The 16,693-nt window shown below is 42.3% G+C and overlaps 1 protein-coding gene across 1 annotated transcript in view; it reads right to left on the minus strand.

Annotated features, from left to right (window-relative positions):
- grin2ab (glutamate receptor, ionotropic, N-methyl D-aspartate 2A, b) overlaps positions 1-12,991 on the minus strand; it is a 141,437-nt gene extending 128,446 nt beyond the window's left edge. Inside the window, exons 1-2 of the mRNA XM_023267453.3 lie at positions 12,185-12,991; positions 11,217-11,423 (exon numbers count right to left, since the gene is read on the minus strand). Coding sequence (XP_023123221.1) covers positions 11,217-11,423; positions 12,185-12,202 — 225 coding nt within the window. The 5' untranslated portion in view covers positions 12,203-12,991. The remainder of the gene's footprint in view (positions 1-11,216; positions 11,424-12,184) is intronic.
- Positions 12,992-16,693: the final 3,702 nt, after the last annotated feature.

The raw sequence follows: 16,693 nt of genomic DNA on the forward strand, positions 1-16,693 counted from the left end.
ACATTTGAAAGAGCTGTTTGTTTATATACTTTTGAAGTAATTCAATTAATTAAAATTTACTTGTTAAAAGTGTGGCTACATGAACACAAATGTTGGAGGAGTCCTGCAGAGTATGGCTGAGCTGAGACTAAGCCATCCTTATGAATATACAATGTGGTTTTTCTAGCATTCAATTATTGAAAGGACCTGAAACATTAAAATGACACAGGACAGTTGTAGACAATCATTGGTAAGCCTTGTTAGACAGTCTGATGTAATCATGGCATAAATTCACCCTTTAATTTTTAACCAAAAACTGAATTTGTTTCATTTTCATGCATGACAAGTGCGGCAATCTCTTAATCCATTATTGATGAGAGTGAAGACATTTATTCATACACCAAATTTCTTCTAAAGACCACACAGAGCTGTAAAATGTTAACAACATGAAAGAACTGATTTTTGCAGGCCTGATGTAGATAGATAAATGGGTCCTATCTGTAGGTAATCTGAGGACATCTGAGTGGGTCTTTGATATTATACGTGGAAGACTGGAGACCAACTTGGCATGTGCACAAAGCTGCTTTTGAAAAGGACTTTTTGTTCCTTTTCACAATAAAAATTAGTTCACATCGCTTTTTTTCCTCTTTCACGCTTTTCTGCTCAAGCCATTTTCAGACATGCGCATTACAATGTAAATGTGCTGCAAATTTGTAATGCTAGTGTTGTGATTCAAAAAGCTCTAGTGCAGGATCACTTCTGTGAAAAGTCACAACAGTAATCTCACTCGCTGGGTTTATTTCTAGGATTTTATTCACCTAATTATCATCTCTTATGCACATCGAAGATAAAATCAATAAACCGTGGATTATGTGACTGACCCTGTTGAGGAGATTCTTCTTGTGGCAGATGAGTCTATAAAAAATATAGTCCCAAATCTTTGATCACAATTTAAGTAATTCCAAGTACAATATATAGTAGCAGCATTTGTGAAAAAATAGGATAAAAATATATATCAGTGTAATTAGCACTTGACAAATACAGGTAATGTGTCATGTTGATGCATAGAAATGTTGAAGTATAGAAAATCCCATTTATTATTTTCAGAAGTGCTCCAGTTGAATGATTGTCCCAAAGATATTAAAGGAATAGATGTCGCAGAAAAAAACATGTATTGTAGCATCTATGAAAGTATATATATAATGCAGTGCAAAAGTATTTAAAAGGACAGTTAACTGCAGCTGTTGCTGCCAAGGGACCAACCAGATATTAGGTTCAGGGGGGCAATTAGGTTTTCAATAATTCTTGAATTCAAAAAACAGAATTATGTGTTTTGTGGGTTATCTGTCTAATATTAAATAAATATAAATATTGGTTTGATGATCTGGAACATTTAAGTGTGAGAAATATGCAAAAACAGAAGACTTCTGCGGGGAGGCAAATACTTTTGTACAGCACTGTAAGTACATATATCACACCTACCCGACGTAGCAAATAAGAATTCAGTGGTAGTCGCAACATAACCTCTTGTCATTTTATGCTTCAGCACCATCAAACACTTCAAAATGGGTCACAGAATTCAATAAATTGTGAAATGGTGTGAAAACATATGAGAGGATTTACCACTCAAGTGGCGGTGAGCATCCCCTCATGCTTACAACAGCATTTAATTAAGACATCAATGGGAAATAAGTTTCTAAATCCATCACTGCCAAAGCCTGTGAGAGACCTGAGAAGGCTCAGTTATTATTTCCATCTCTTCACTATAGTGACACTGTGTTGTGGCTCTTTACATAATGGTGCTGTCATATCTTTTAAAAGTCATTAGAAAACATTTAAATTAAGGAGACCTACTGTGTGCTTTAATGGGATAAAGCCATTCAGCTCTAAAAAACACCCACCAATGCTGCAGATCCTGGGTCTGAAATATTGCACTGTGAAATAATTCAGGCTTCTGGTCAAAGCAAACAAGCGATGGCAGCTCCTTAAAAGTATCCAACATGAGATCAGCCCTTGATCATACATCTCTGAGCACCAGAGTCTGATCAGCATACGTTTTTTGATGTATTGCTCATTGCTGTTAAAAACTACACTTGGCAGGAGGAGACAGAGGCTTCAAATATTCCCACATGACCAGATGCACTGTCTGGCTGAGACAGCACCTGTCGCCAGCATGGAAGAAGGGAGCGTTATACCTGGCCTAATATATTCTGGATGATCTGTGGCTGTTCAGGGAATATTTTTGGCCTCTGCATCTTGCTGCCTGGCAGAGTTCTCAATGAGATCAGGTATTAAAAAAAGAATGTAAACTGACTAGATGTGACACAGTAAATCATGTACTGATCAAGTTCCCCTTTGTGTGGAAATCTGATTAAAGTCAACAAATGTCAAAGGTTTCTAGACAGAGACCAGTGTCATTTACTTTGATGATACCAAAAAACACTTGACTGAAAGGTACATTTCAGTCAGTTTCCTTTCATTTTGTTTTTAATATAAAAAATAATCAGAAGGGCCACAATGAATTGCACAAATTGGAGACGAGAGAGACCTCTGACTGAGGCAAAAACGCAGAGTTACAGCAGCCTAAGTGAGACCAGATAAAAGCTTGGATGATTTCAACCAAATCAATAATGGATAGAGGAGTTTAATTTTGAAAATATTCTTCACTCAGAAGAAAGAAGCTCAAACACTAGAACAAATCCTGCTCAAAACAGGAAACTTATCTTGCATAGATTTCTCATGAACATGCCGATGTCTGGGCGTCAGTGTGACCTTGGGTGTCCATCCACACTGAATTTATTTGCATTTGCTCCATCAAAACATTTTTATCTTCAACCCCATTTGCATTAAACAGCAACGTCACTCTCTGGGTGACTGACAGACTGACAACACGTTGTTACACCGACATGACAGAGCTACAGGTGTACGGCAGCAGACCTTAGCTTGGGTAGCAACATTATAGACAAGCACAAACATTTATGCTGCCAACTTGGACACATTAACATTGTTAGGTTGGATAAATTTGCCTTTTAGCTATAACGGTGTACATGGCTTACATTACAGGTCAGCAACACCCCTTTAAGCCCTTCTACTACTGACATCTTGTCAAGCGTACATACAGTGCTGTGCAAAAGTATTTCCCCCCATACAGATATCTTCTATTTCCCCCACTTAAATGTTCCAGATCATCAAACTAATATTTATACTTACTGGATAATAGACACGATTAGCATGTATTTGCACAGTTGGGACACACAAAATTAGCTATAATTCATCTGCCATGTCAGTAATAAGAGCCTTGGAGATGAGGCATCCAGTCTTGATTTAGGGGAGCCTCTGGACTGGACTTCCTTCTGCCTAACCAACAATGTTGTAACTGACTCGTTTATTTTACTGTCAGCCCACCAAGCCCTGGTCGTGTTTTTTCCTCCAGCTGCAGGTATGTACGTTTTTGTTGGGATTTTGTGAAGGGTTGACTACATGGATACGATTGTTATTCATTCTGTAGCTCCAAAGCCTGAAGATATTACCTTTAAGATGATATAAAACCAACAAATATCCCAAGTGAGAAACTTTAAACACTGAAGGTTTGGTATCTTTGCTTGATAAATAATTGAAAGGATTAAGTGAAAATCACAATTGTGATAATTATTTGTCTACTGGATCTATTAAATCCTGAACACCGTTTCTACATGTTAACCAGGTAATAAAGTTGATTGCAAATGAGAAATACAATAACCATACAGTGCCATAAAAAATGTATTTGCCCCCTTACAGAAATAGAATAATATATAATAACATTTCTGCATATTTCTCACAATTAAATGTTCCAGATCGGCAAAATAAAATTGAATATTAGGCAGAGATAACCCACAAAACAAAAAATGCCATTTTTAAATAGATTTATTGAAAACCTATATCACCCCTGTGAAAAGGCAATTGCCCTCCTGAACCTAATAAATGGTTGGTTCCTTGGCAGCCACTAGTGCAGTTAAATGTTTGCTCCAGCTTGTGATCAGTCTTTTACATAACCATGGATGAATTCTGGTCCACTCTTCGTCGCTGGAGAATAGTTTTAATTCAGTCACATTAGACAGTTTTCCAGCATGAACTGCCCTTTTAAGGTCTTCTTACAGAATCTCAGTTAGATTTAAGTCCAGACTTTGACTCGGCCACTCCAGAACTTTCATTTAGTTCTTTTTGAGCCACTCAGAGGTGGACGTGTTTGTGTGTTTTGGGTCGTTGTCTTACTGCATAAACTATTTGTGTTGAGTTTTAGGTCATGAACTGATGGTGGATATTCTCCAAGAGGATTTTCTAATGAACAGCAGAGAAGAATTCAAGGCTCCATTAGTGATGACAAGTCATCCAGGTCCTCCAACCATCACACTACCACCACCATGTTTCACTGCTGGTATCATGTTCATCTTGTGGAATGCAGTATCTTGTCACAGCATTGGATTCAAGTCTGGCAACTTTATTTATTTATTTATTATTTATTTATTTATTTATTTATTTATTTATTTATTTATTTATTTATTTATTTATTTATTTATTTATTTATTTATTTGGTAGGGACAGTGCACATTAATGAATGCCAATTTATTCAGAAATGGGCGTAAATACGCACAATGCTAATTTACATCGAGATATTCTTGCACAGCACTGTATGTGCAGACATGGCAGTCAGGAGTGCTACTGGATTGGCCAGACCACATTAGGAGAAGGTTTAGTTCACACAGATATAAAGGCAATTTATACAGTAAACCACATTCCTATGTAAAGTATTAGTCCAGAAAGTTGAATGGTCACCTAATTCTGCCTCTTCAGGCTATGTCAAGCAAACCTAGTTTAAAAAACCAACAAGTGATCGAAACATCACACCTCAGAACACATTCCAGTAATATCTGCTAAACAGCATTTCTCCCGATACACAATTACCAGGTAAGGTGACCTAGTAAACCAGTAAGTTATTTTATGAAAGTATTAAAAACACCCTGAAATGACAGAGGAATTCCAAGCACCTCTGAACCAGCTTGGCCAAAGATAAACTCATCATAGCACGTGTGCTATGAATGTAAAAACATGGAAGCACGAGGAAGCCCCCTTCCAGCAAGAAATGTTAATGATAAACAATGGGGCGCCATCTTGGAATATAATATGCATTTGATTTTTTAAATCTATCTTCATGGGACAAAATCCAACCAAGTGATTTTGTTCAACATTTTGCATTAGTTTAGATGTGACTAATAAGCTGATACGGGTTCAGAGACAAAATCATAATCAGAATGTCTTTATTGTCATTGTCACCTTTTCAGGCTTCTTTGTCTGATCGATTACCGGATCCAGTATCCCACAGTAGTCCGGTGTAGTTTACTATTTTAACAAGTTTCCAGTAGGGCTGGGCCCGAATATCTGAATATCCGGTCCCGACGGTGGTATCCGGATATTAATTTTGAGATCCAAATATTCGAATCCCCCCCTGTCGGACGATGTCGCGCAATCTGTATTCGCCCAACGTGTCCCCCGTTACTATAGGAACCGATCCTAATAACCCCCACCCCCCGTCGCACGTTGCTATAGGAACCAATCCTAATATCCCCCCCACCCACATTATATTCAATGTGAATTTGAGGGAAAAAAATGAGACAGGGAAGAAAACAAAGCCATTTTACTTGTGTTAATGCTGGCTGATGAAATTCCGTGTGGACTTAACATCATTGGCGCAGTTAGTATTGTGCACACAGTGCCAGCCTTCCCTTTTCATAATGTAGCTGCTGGGTTATCAAGAGAAGTACATTTACTATTCTTTTTACATTGCCTTTTGCCAATAGAGCAATGGTGCTACAGCAAAAAAAAAAAAAAATGACTGTGCAGCTCTATAATGTCATTGTTTAAAGAAAGCCCTACTGTGCACATGTTATCTCCACTGGTAAAATAATGTCTGATTCATTATTAAAATTGATTAATCATCTCGGTCACACACAGCTAATTTTGCCATGACATATGTAAAACATGAAATTGTGAAAGCGGCCACCACATTTCATGGAATCAGTCAGACTTGATCCTGATGGAGATGAAAGAAGTGATAAAATAATGCAGATGCGTTTATGTGACTGATCTGTTCCTCGTAACCATGAAAAACTGAATCAAACTGGATTTAAAGAGCTAAAGAATGTCTTAACTAGGACAGTGTTATATCAGTCTGAACCAGAATCTGGTGTCTGTAAAAGCAGAAAATTGGAATATGGGTTTTGGATGTTAAGTTCACCAAAATGACAGGACCAGGCTGGCCGCAGTTAGGCACCTCGTAAGCCTCTTTTTGGAGCTCGGAAAAACCCTCAGACTGACAAAGTGTAAAAGCCATCATTTTAGGTAAAAACCTAAGCCTCCTAGGAAGCTGGAAACATTCTCACTCTCAAAGCCACATGTTTTTAATACTAATCAAGCTAATTTAAAAGCACTTTATTCAAATAATTAGTATCCAAATCAGAAGAAGTTCATTAATCCCCACAGGAGGACTGCTGCCGACACAGAAGGGGGTTACAATGCAAAATGAAGCATCCACCATCTTGAAAGCCTCAAGCTTTCAGTTGAAAGATGAATGCTGACATCAAAGGAAAGCATATCTATTTGCATCTCCTTTTATTTTTTAGAACAATGACCACTGACTCTTGGTGCCGAGGTTGTATTAAACAGCAGATTTAAAGCGGCTTGAAGCAATGTTTTGATATCAACAATGGATAAAAGATCTAATGCTGAAGGTGTTGCTGGTGGTTACGTATCCACCCACAGTGTGAGTGATGGCTGTTGGTGTAGTTTTCCCTCGAGCAAAATTTACTGTTTTGACTTGGTCTCTTCATTCTCATCAGACTCAACAGCAAGCTCTGATAGACCCAATGTGTGTCATCAGCCTTGCAGTTAGCGAATCTAAATAGTGCCGTATATTTCACCAGGGAGACATCGGAGTCCAAAAGAGTCATTAAAAAACTGAGCATACTGGACTTACTTCATTAAGAACCTAGAGGCACATCTCAAAATGAAGGCTTGTGCTGTCCATGTCTGCTGTATTTGTTAATAAGCAACTGTTTGCTGGCAAGGTTATCAGAACGCCGAAAGGTGATTCTTTCTCAATGTTGTGTATACAGCCTTCTAGGAAGTGGCAAAAAAAACAATTAATGCAGCTTAAAGAATCATTAATTGGCCAAGTCTTGGTAGTTTTGAGAAAAAAACAACTTCATCAGCTTCAGGTCTTTTACACTTCTGGAATACTTTGCTCAAAAAGTCGTGGACAAGAGCGAGAATCACACATTTTGTTCTTAAGCCGATAAGAGCCATGACTGTGAAGCACTGTTCTGACATTATTTTACCTCTTGAAAGAATTCTCTATTGACTCATTTCCAGAATAACAAGGCTTTTCCTATTAACTGTGAAAATGTAGCTGTTGAATTTTGCTCAGCCATAAGCAGACTGTCTGTGGATGAGGATCAATAAAATCTATCATTCATTTAACCTTTATCTCACCACACGTTAATCAAATAACATCACTGACAACAGCATTCAACACAAACAGATTTCCATGAACGAAATGAAAACACTATAAAACACTGTTTCTATTACTGTAAGTGAATAAGATCCTAGAGACAATGATCAGTGTGTCCAATCCAAACAAAACTATTCAACAATATGTTAAACTGAAGAAGTAACACTGAAAAACAACCGTATGAAAAATAAAGGACATCTCACAGACCATCCAGCTGGTTCCTCCGCCTGTAACGAAGGCATTTGGGATGAAACTGTTTTGACAGATCTGTTGATTAAAATAGAAACATCAAATGCTAATTCATACTCAGGATGTATAGACGGCAACATCTTGGCTACAGTGCTATTATTCTTGTCGCGTCTCTAAATCCCTGAAACCAGCTCTCGAGTAGGATGAAGATTACCCTGATTTTAAGCATCAACTATCTGCCTTTGAGTCATGAAAAACACAGATACAAGTTCTTGAGATTGATTAAAGTTAGGTTTTTATTCCCAAATCCAAATCCTAGCCAGAGTAATGAGAATATCATTTATCAAGTTTTGAAAACCCCAATTTTCAGATTTATTCCAATCCGATTACTAAAATCTCAATCCATAAAGTTTTGAAAAACTGTGCCGGTACGGGATAACACTTATCGGAGATCCAAAGCAGATGGGAACACTTTGAAAACATAAAATATTCACTGATGCAGGTGCACACTAGCCTTGGCCATTTAGTCACAGTCCTTTATGCAGGTCAGTGCTAGCTGCAGGATTATGAGGCTGTAGCAGCTCTTCACTATACTGGTTAATACTACAACACTGTCCTTTTTTAAATCATAGCTGTGAATGTAAAACCAAACACATTTGATATAATTTTTACAGAATAGGAATTAGGTTCAGGGATTCACTGTAGATTAAAGAATCTCTCTCATCACCTCTTATTAAAGCAGAGAATTTTTGGGGCCTTGTGTGATCTAAAAAGGCAGAAGCAGAAGAATGTAGACAAAAGAAAAATAGCCATCTACCTTCAACTGAATTCTGAAATGATCACTTCAGAAAAAACCTGTATTAGTCAAACCCTACTTAATATCACTACGGCTCACTAACTCATTAAATGAGACTACCGACTGTGTTTTGATTAAATGATTGAACAGTTCACGTTTGTAAGAGGCTTTTGGGTTATTAACTTGTGTCTGAGGCTGCACGATCACACAATATACAGAAGATCAGCAGGGTTCAAATGACTCATAATCATATGTCTCTCGCTGCTTTTCACTGGTAATTGCAAGGAAAAAGAAAACAGAAACAGTCATTTACATCCTCTCAAGCCTTGTGTGTGACTTTTGACCTGCGATTGAATGTACAAAGAAACCAGTTGTGAGGTCAGGGCGTCCGTCTTTACACGACTCCAACAGTGAACTCAAAAAATTTTGGCAGTTGATGTCACAACAAGATCATCTCTCGCAACAGCAGCAGGTTTAACTGACTTTACAAAAAGCACTCAGTCAGAAGATGCCAGCTAAAGGCCACACCAGAGGCCCACTGGCTGCATGTGGTCATGCTGTCAATGCTGCAGGCAGGACCCAAAACCTTATTTTCAAACGCACAATTTGTCAACTTTAGTGGATATTGAGCTCCAACCAAAAAACACTGCACAGATAAGGGGATTATTTGCTGTAGCTCTTATCGCAGGATATGTCAATACCTCCTTCAGGACAAATGCAACTACAATGCAGGGCAGGAAGGTGCATAATCCACCCACAGGTTCTTCAGCTTTTCTCTTTTCTAAGCAACTTTATAATTATTCCTCATAAGCTCTAGGTTGCTAACTTGTGTGTACTCCTACCTAAAATACCCTGCATGTTAAAATCCTCTATGAAGGAGAAAGAAAAAAAGGAGACAATGTGTCGATTCTACTCAAATGCCTTTCTCTGACTGACTGGGCAAAACATCTGGTGCCATGAAATAACCAGAGCAATATTCCAGTGTGTGATGATCAAAGAGGGCGTTTTACTTCAGTGAAATGCTGTTCTTTGAGGCTGTGTCACAGCAAATGCACAGTAATAATTGCAATAAATCTAGATCGGTTCAGCAGAGGTAAAAACTCTAAATGTATCTTTCATGAAAAGAAACAGATTTCTGCATGGCTGCACTCTGAACCTCTCCCCACTTGCAGGCATATGTAGATTTTGGGCTAATTTTGGGCTCCAGCTCCAAAAATGTCTTGTGCAATGTTAAAAACCAAAACACAGAGCCCAGGATGACACAGAGTGATGTGAATGTTCACCTTCTGCAGCCCTCTCTCTGCAAGAGGCCTCTTCGAACACCCTCTTTAATGCAATAAATTTGTGTTTAGCTGAACTGTTTTGGAGAAGGTACCTCTGAATCTTTGCTGGCAGCACAGGAAATGATAGCTGGAATAGCATTAGTTCCATTTAGGTGCCGACGAAATGATTTCAGGGGGGTCGTCTTGCAAAGGGGGCACGATATTGTGTCGACCCCAGCACATTTAGAGTGAGAATTTAAATAGATTTAACTGCAAACAAACAGCACAGCACAGCTTCTCTCCTGACAACACTGACAAACGGCTCTGAGACAATGAATTCTGAAGTACTCTACCTGCTTTGCCAACAATAGAGTTGGTTCAGCGAGCAGCTCAGTCAGATGCACCTCGACACATCATGTCAACGCTGTGCCATGCTGAAGCCAAAATGGGACTCAGAATATGGTATGCATCACATCACTGAGGATCTTCCTCCCTTTTATTTCTCTCCTGTTTACCTTTGTTTCAGTAGTCGGTTAATAGCAGCCAGCAAGAGATGAAAATACAAGGCCCAAGTGAGCCGGAAACGCTCTCTGGAGTGATAACAACACACAAAAAGAAAGAAAGGGAACAGAAAAGTAGGGCTGCTGTAAAATACTGTTGAAGTTTTAAAGGTGTTATGACATCACAGCCACAAGTCGCTGCAGCTTAGTACAAAATATTTATATTAATGAAGATAGCAACAACTCTAGATGTTTGCTGCTCCCCACTCTGGTGCGTTTATGCCCTACAGAGTTGATCTCCTTTTGTGTCATCCCACTATTCAAGAAAATGGGCTACTGCTGAGCACATGATCAGTCCTCTCCAACACCACAATGAGTCTGGCCTGGCATGAATGGATGGTAATTTCCCCTAAATGATCAAGATAAACGGACACATATTCACACAATGTTTTGATTTAGCAAAGAGGGGACTATTCATGTGCCAGCAGGAGCCATGATGGAGATTTATGGGATCTGGGGCTGTTTACTGTGTCGTGTCAGACTCCTGGGCTATTACAGTTACCCCCGATGCAACATCTGTGTGTGTGTGTGTGTGTGTGTGTGTGTGTGTGTGTGTGTGTGTGTGTGTGTGTGTGTGTGTGTGTGTGTGTGTGTGTGTGTGTGAGTGTGTGTGAAGGCTCGTATGTCCCTGAGAGGAGGAGAAGACGCTCCGTGTGTCAGACTTGGCACGGAGAGCAGCAAGAAAACGGAAGAAAATGTGTTCCTACAACGTGACTGCATTCAAAGCCTGAAAACTGTAATTTGAGATATGAATTCATTACACGGCCTCTCATCAGCAGCCGGTGACTAATGTGAGGCAACAGCGCCTCTTAGCGTCGCTCCGACGGCGCGTCGCTCTCCCTCACCTCAAACCTCCTCCCCCTCGATCGCATCCAGCGGGTCCTTACCTTCGGTGTCACAATGCGTGGCTGCTGCAGGTTTGCGGTCGCGGAGGTTTTGCGCCTTCTTCTTCGGAGTCCGTGCGATGAATGTTGGGTTTTACTGGCGTGGTGTGAGGGCCCGCGAAGGCAGCCACCGTGACCCGTCCGTTTACTGGCATTTTGGTTTCTTCTCACAGCGTCAGTGAAACCAGAGGAAAAGTGTTCAAGTCTGATCTGAAAAACAGAGAAATAGGAGCGCTTAGTGCGCTCTCAGTGCGCTGCGGCTCTCGGCTGCGTGGACTTGTTGACTCTTCTCCAGAAATGGACGCGCGTCTGCAGCCCCGGTTCCTGTACGCGCTCCAAACATTAGAACCCGAAGTCATCACGTCCCCATTATGACTCATTAGCATTTTAAGTGGTTGCATCAAACACCAGGTCAGTGAAAGCGGCTACCTATGCGTGTATCTATGCGTTTTTACGCCTGTGATTGTGGGTGTCGGAGTACAGTGTGTGCGTCTTTTGGGGATTATTGGATTGGAAGCTGACGAAAACACAAGTTAAATTTAAATGTGGAGTGGTGTAGGGTGAAAGACAAATTAGTGCTCACTCTCGCTTAGTGTGTGTGATCGAGAGGTGAGACGAGGAGGAGAGAAGGAGTAAAAACAGCCTGTGGCTCCTTAACGAATATTCCTCTCACGCTCCTCTCTCCGGTGCCGGGCTCGGCTATGTAGGGCACGCAGCAGGTTGTGAGTCGAGGACTCGGACGAACGAAGGAGCGGAGAGGAGCCTGAACCAGCAGCCCCACCGCCGCCTCCACCCCCGCCTCTGCTCCACTTTAAAGCACAGGACCCGGACGAATGCTGCTCACCTCGCCGAGAGGAGAGAGTTCAGTTGAGAACTCAAACACACACACACACACACACACACACACACACACACACACACACACACACACACACACACACACACACAGAGAGAGCACTAATTAAGCTCACCCCATTCCCGTGACACATCTCTCCAGGCGGCCAGGTGGAGATGACATTGCAGCCTGTTACTCCATTCGGGTGCCCTCGGCAGGAGTGCGGGAATCACATACGACTCTCTTCCGTTCAGATTAATCCATCAATTTCTCCTCCATCCAGTCCCCCCGGCCTCTCCCGAAACACACCATCACACGGATAAATCCACCTGTCTGGCTCTGAACACCTCCTCCTCTTCCCCTCTGTTACTCCACTCCACCGCCAGCTCTCTGCCCCCCGGTGGGTAGGTGCGGGTAGGTGGGTAGTATTCCTCTCGGCAGAGATGTCACACGGAGTCCACGGAACGCTGACGCGCGGAGATCAGCTGGACCCTGCGCTCCTAAAAAATCACGCTCGGTGTGGAATCTCCAGCGGCAGCCCCGCGCACGTTCCGCAGTGAAGAAGGGCTCGTGGACAGGTCCGCGCGCCTCCTCCTCCTCCTCTACGGTCCTCCTCCTCCTCGCGCAGCTCGCGGATTCTTGGAGGCTGAAGGGGGGATTCCGTCACAAATAACATCAAAACGCGCACACACACATACACATGGATCTGTATATATCCTCTCTCTATCTCACTCTCTCTCTCACACACACACTCTCTCTCTCTCTCTCTCTCTCTCCCTCCCTCCTCCTCCCCCCTCACGCGAAAAACCGACCCTAAACAATTCGGAACAAGTTTAAACGGGTCGAGTTATTTTTGTAGCTCGCTGCACTGCGCGACGGAGATGATGCTCGGCGGTCCGACCGACCGAGCTCCGGGTGGAAGAGAAATAAGGAGATGCTCTCCGGCAGCACTCTCTTTACCCCGCAGCCCGCCCGCCCACTCTCTGCTGGGTGAAGGTACTTACACATCAGCTTTAGTTAATTAAACATATAAAAGGGGAAGAGAATGGTGGGAGGCAGTGGAGGGGGAGGAGGGCGATAGAAGGTTGGGGGCGAGCAGACTTGGATGAGAGCATCTTCCCCATTATAAAATATCAAGAAGATATATGACGAGATAAGAGAGAGGCGCGCTAGGGGTATTTCTTCGCCATGTCTACCCTCCAAAAATAAAAAACTTCACTGCTCGTTAAAACTGACATGTCGCTTCCTTGTCTGCCCTTGTCGGCTATTCTGTCTCTCTGATTGTCGCACGTCCTGGTGTGTATTCTCCTCCAAAAAATGAAAAACATAAACTGAAGAAGGCGCAAAAAAGGAGAGATGGCGCACAGCTTCATTTGTCGTTTATGGCATCACCTGGTGCCATCTCGCCAAACCGCGTGTGCGCAACTGCTCAAACATCTCACTGTCACTGTGTGTGCGTGTGCGCGCGCCCTAGCTCTTTATCTCTTTTCATGTGTGCGTGCGTGTGTGTGTGTGCGCGCGCTGTGACGACTGTCTCGGCGTCAAACAAGTCGCCACGTCGCGCCTCCGCTCAACTGCGCGCAGATGAAACAAAACAAAACCAAAGAAAAAAAAACAAACAAACATTGCAATATCCGCAGAAGTGCTGTAAACCAATCTGGAGGTCCCCGCGTAGATACCTCACTCTCCCCTCGAAATTAAACGCCGATCCCTCCGAAATTACTGCGCCTTATTGCTGATGGTGTGTCATGCTTCCGTCGTCAGCGAACGGCGAGAAGCTCCGGTTGAGATAAGAAGTGGGGAGAAATCGAGGCAACGCCTGTGAATTACAGTCTCAATTAAACATAATTAGCAGATCAAAACTGCAGCACAGGGGGTCCTGGGAGAGCTGACACCCCCCACCCCCACCTCTGAGTGTTGCCTTGGAGCCCCACTGCAGCCAGATGGTGTCGATACTGCATGGGGTCGTGTTAGCAGGACTGGCTGTCATAGGCCCAGTTACCCTTTGAGGCAGGAGTAAGCAGATCAGAGGGCTTACAATTAAGGAACACTTCACTACCCTCCTCTTCCTCCTCCACCTCCTCCTCTTCTATCCCTGGAATAAAAATCTCCACCTGTTGAGGTCCTCCATCCTCCTCTGTCAGAGCCCGAGCCTCCGAGGCGTGTAATGAAAGAAAAACACACCATTGCATAACGCTGGACATAAAAGGGAGGGAGAAAGACCACAGGAAGAGTGGATAATAGTCTAGTTTTCTTTTGAGGAAAAAAAAATTCAGTGGTTCCAAATATAAGAGCTCAGTTCTTATAGCATCCCACCCATCCACTACCATCTCCCCCTGCGATCTACTCATTAGTTGGGACAGGAGAGCTGCAGAGGATGAGATGACATTAACTAAGACTTTCATTCTTGGAGTATAAGTTTGCCTAATTCTATATTTAAACATTAAGCTGTTGTAAAGAAAATAAAATAATTTTCCAGGTCACCACAAATAAGTTTTTAAAAGCCATCCTTTTCTTTAGGTACAGTCTCACTGAAGCCTGCAGACCTCCCAGCAGTCATCTCTGGGACGTGACCTTTCTTCTTCTTCTGCACATGCCGAAGATCTATGTCTCATTTGGTATACAACGCTTGGACAGTAGTTGTCTCTGCCCTTTCTGTGGAGGTATTTAGGCAGTGGGAGGAGAATCGACCATGCTCAAAATGTACCAACATGCGCCCCTGTTATTATAATTGATTTATAACTGCTGGTCTCAGTCGTCATGCATCTTTCATGGGCCGACAGTGCATTGAACAGAAGCTACTCAGGCATGTCGTGCTGCAGAGACAACGCTGGACACACACATGCTCAGCTCAGGTTCAGATTTGGCTGCCAGCATCCAAACACCCGACAAGCTTCCGTCACCTCTTCATTCCTGCTCTCTGATTAAATTTCACACGGATTGTGCTAATAGATCATACCAGAGTGTGATTATAAAATATTTGAAAAACAAGGGAGACCTATTATCACTGTGCAGTGTGTCAACAGTGTGCTAACTATTTTGTTATTATGCTGTGTAATTATTCAAGACAAAAGCTCATTGTGCTAATGTTGCTTGGCTAATAGTCGAAGCCCAGTACTCTAATATTCCTGGAATGAATCAGAGGAAAGCAAAAGGAGTCCAATTAAGGCAGCTCTGACTATGAAACCATTATGCAGGCACACAAACAAACTGAGAAATAAATTTAAAAATGAATAAATAAATAAATTGCAGGGGAGAGAAAATGATTACACAAGGCCTCTGACAAAAAAATGATGTGGGCAATTGTTGTATCCATGGTAACTGACTTTTTCAGTGTCACCACTTTTGTTGTGGTGGAGGCCCAACGCAAATACATATGGCTTATGTTTTTTAGCAAACGCTGTTGAGCTACAAAGTCCCCAGTCATAAACAACTGTCCACACTAGCTGCTGTCGGACACCAGCCACTCATTCAGCCTGACATCCAGCAGCTCCACTGATCACACCTACCAGCACACAGCCCTGCTACAGTTGGCTCACTGCTGATGCAACTAATACGGAAGTCTTATAAAGCCCACCCTTCTAATTAGCTGCATAGCTAACGGAGATCCCGGCCATAAAAGGTTGTAACTGTCAAGTTTGCTTAAAAATCTTTATAGTAAAAAAAAAAAAAAAATGCGTTGTTTCCATGACAACAAGATCTAATGGCACACTTTGAGTTGTATTTTTTTTTTTTTTAGTCTGTATGTGCTTTTAAGAACAGCATTGCGGATTTTGTGCTTCAGGGAGTGACACCAAGTAATTCACTCTGATTGTCTAGTCGCACTCAGGTCCACAGACTTGCCCAACTTTCAAAATCCACCAGCAACTTCACACCAGCACAAACTAAAGATTATCTGACAATCACTGAGGCTTTGATTGTCAGGACAGCACAATAGGAATCCACAGAAGCATGATTCACTTCTGCGCGGCTATGCAGCTGGAAGTAAGCTGGTTGGTAAGAAAAGTAGGTGGGCTGCGTTCAGCCTAATGACTGTATGATGAGCTCAGAGGAGAGGCAAGCCTACAAGACGAATTTGTCTTTTATACAATGACTGTTCTTCATTTTTCTTCACAGAGGAGGCACTGCCACAACAGACACGCTGCATTGTAGCCACAGCACAAGGCTTTGTATAGACTCAGGAAATGAATCACTCCATCAATAAATGGCAACAAAATAAACTGAAATTTATTCAAGGCTCTCGATGTGGAACAGGACGATGTGATATCTGACTTTTACTGAGCTATAGATTCTCTCTCTAGTCTGTCTTCTTTATTTTGTCTCCCTGCCTCTCCTGCACTCTCCACCCTCTCTCGCTCTCTCACCCACAGAGAGTGGGTGACCTGGAATGAGGCCTCCCACAGACGGCTCTGCTTCTAGCCAGAGAGGAGCAGTGTGTAGAGCTTGGATCTCAGGCGAGCTGCAGGCTGATGCTCAGCAGTCCACCTTGTCGCTATCATCAACCGTTCAAATTTATCGGCACTCGTCTCAAAAACCGATGCGTGATTACTTCCTGTCACGGCGCTGATCGCAGTGAAAAGTTCATGGCGGCTGCAGCCAAATGAATCAGTGGAGGAGTGATGCACTGCTATATCTTTTTCACTCA

This window comes from Amphiprion ocellaris, chromosome 4 (assembly GCF_022539595.1).
Source record: "Amphiprion ocellaris isolate individual 3 ecotype Okinawa chromosome 4, ASM2253959v1, whole genome shotgun sequence".
NCBI classification, from domain to species: Eukaryota; Metazoa; Chordata; class Actinopteri; family Pomacentridae; genus Amphiprion; species Amphiprion ocellaris.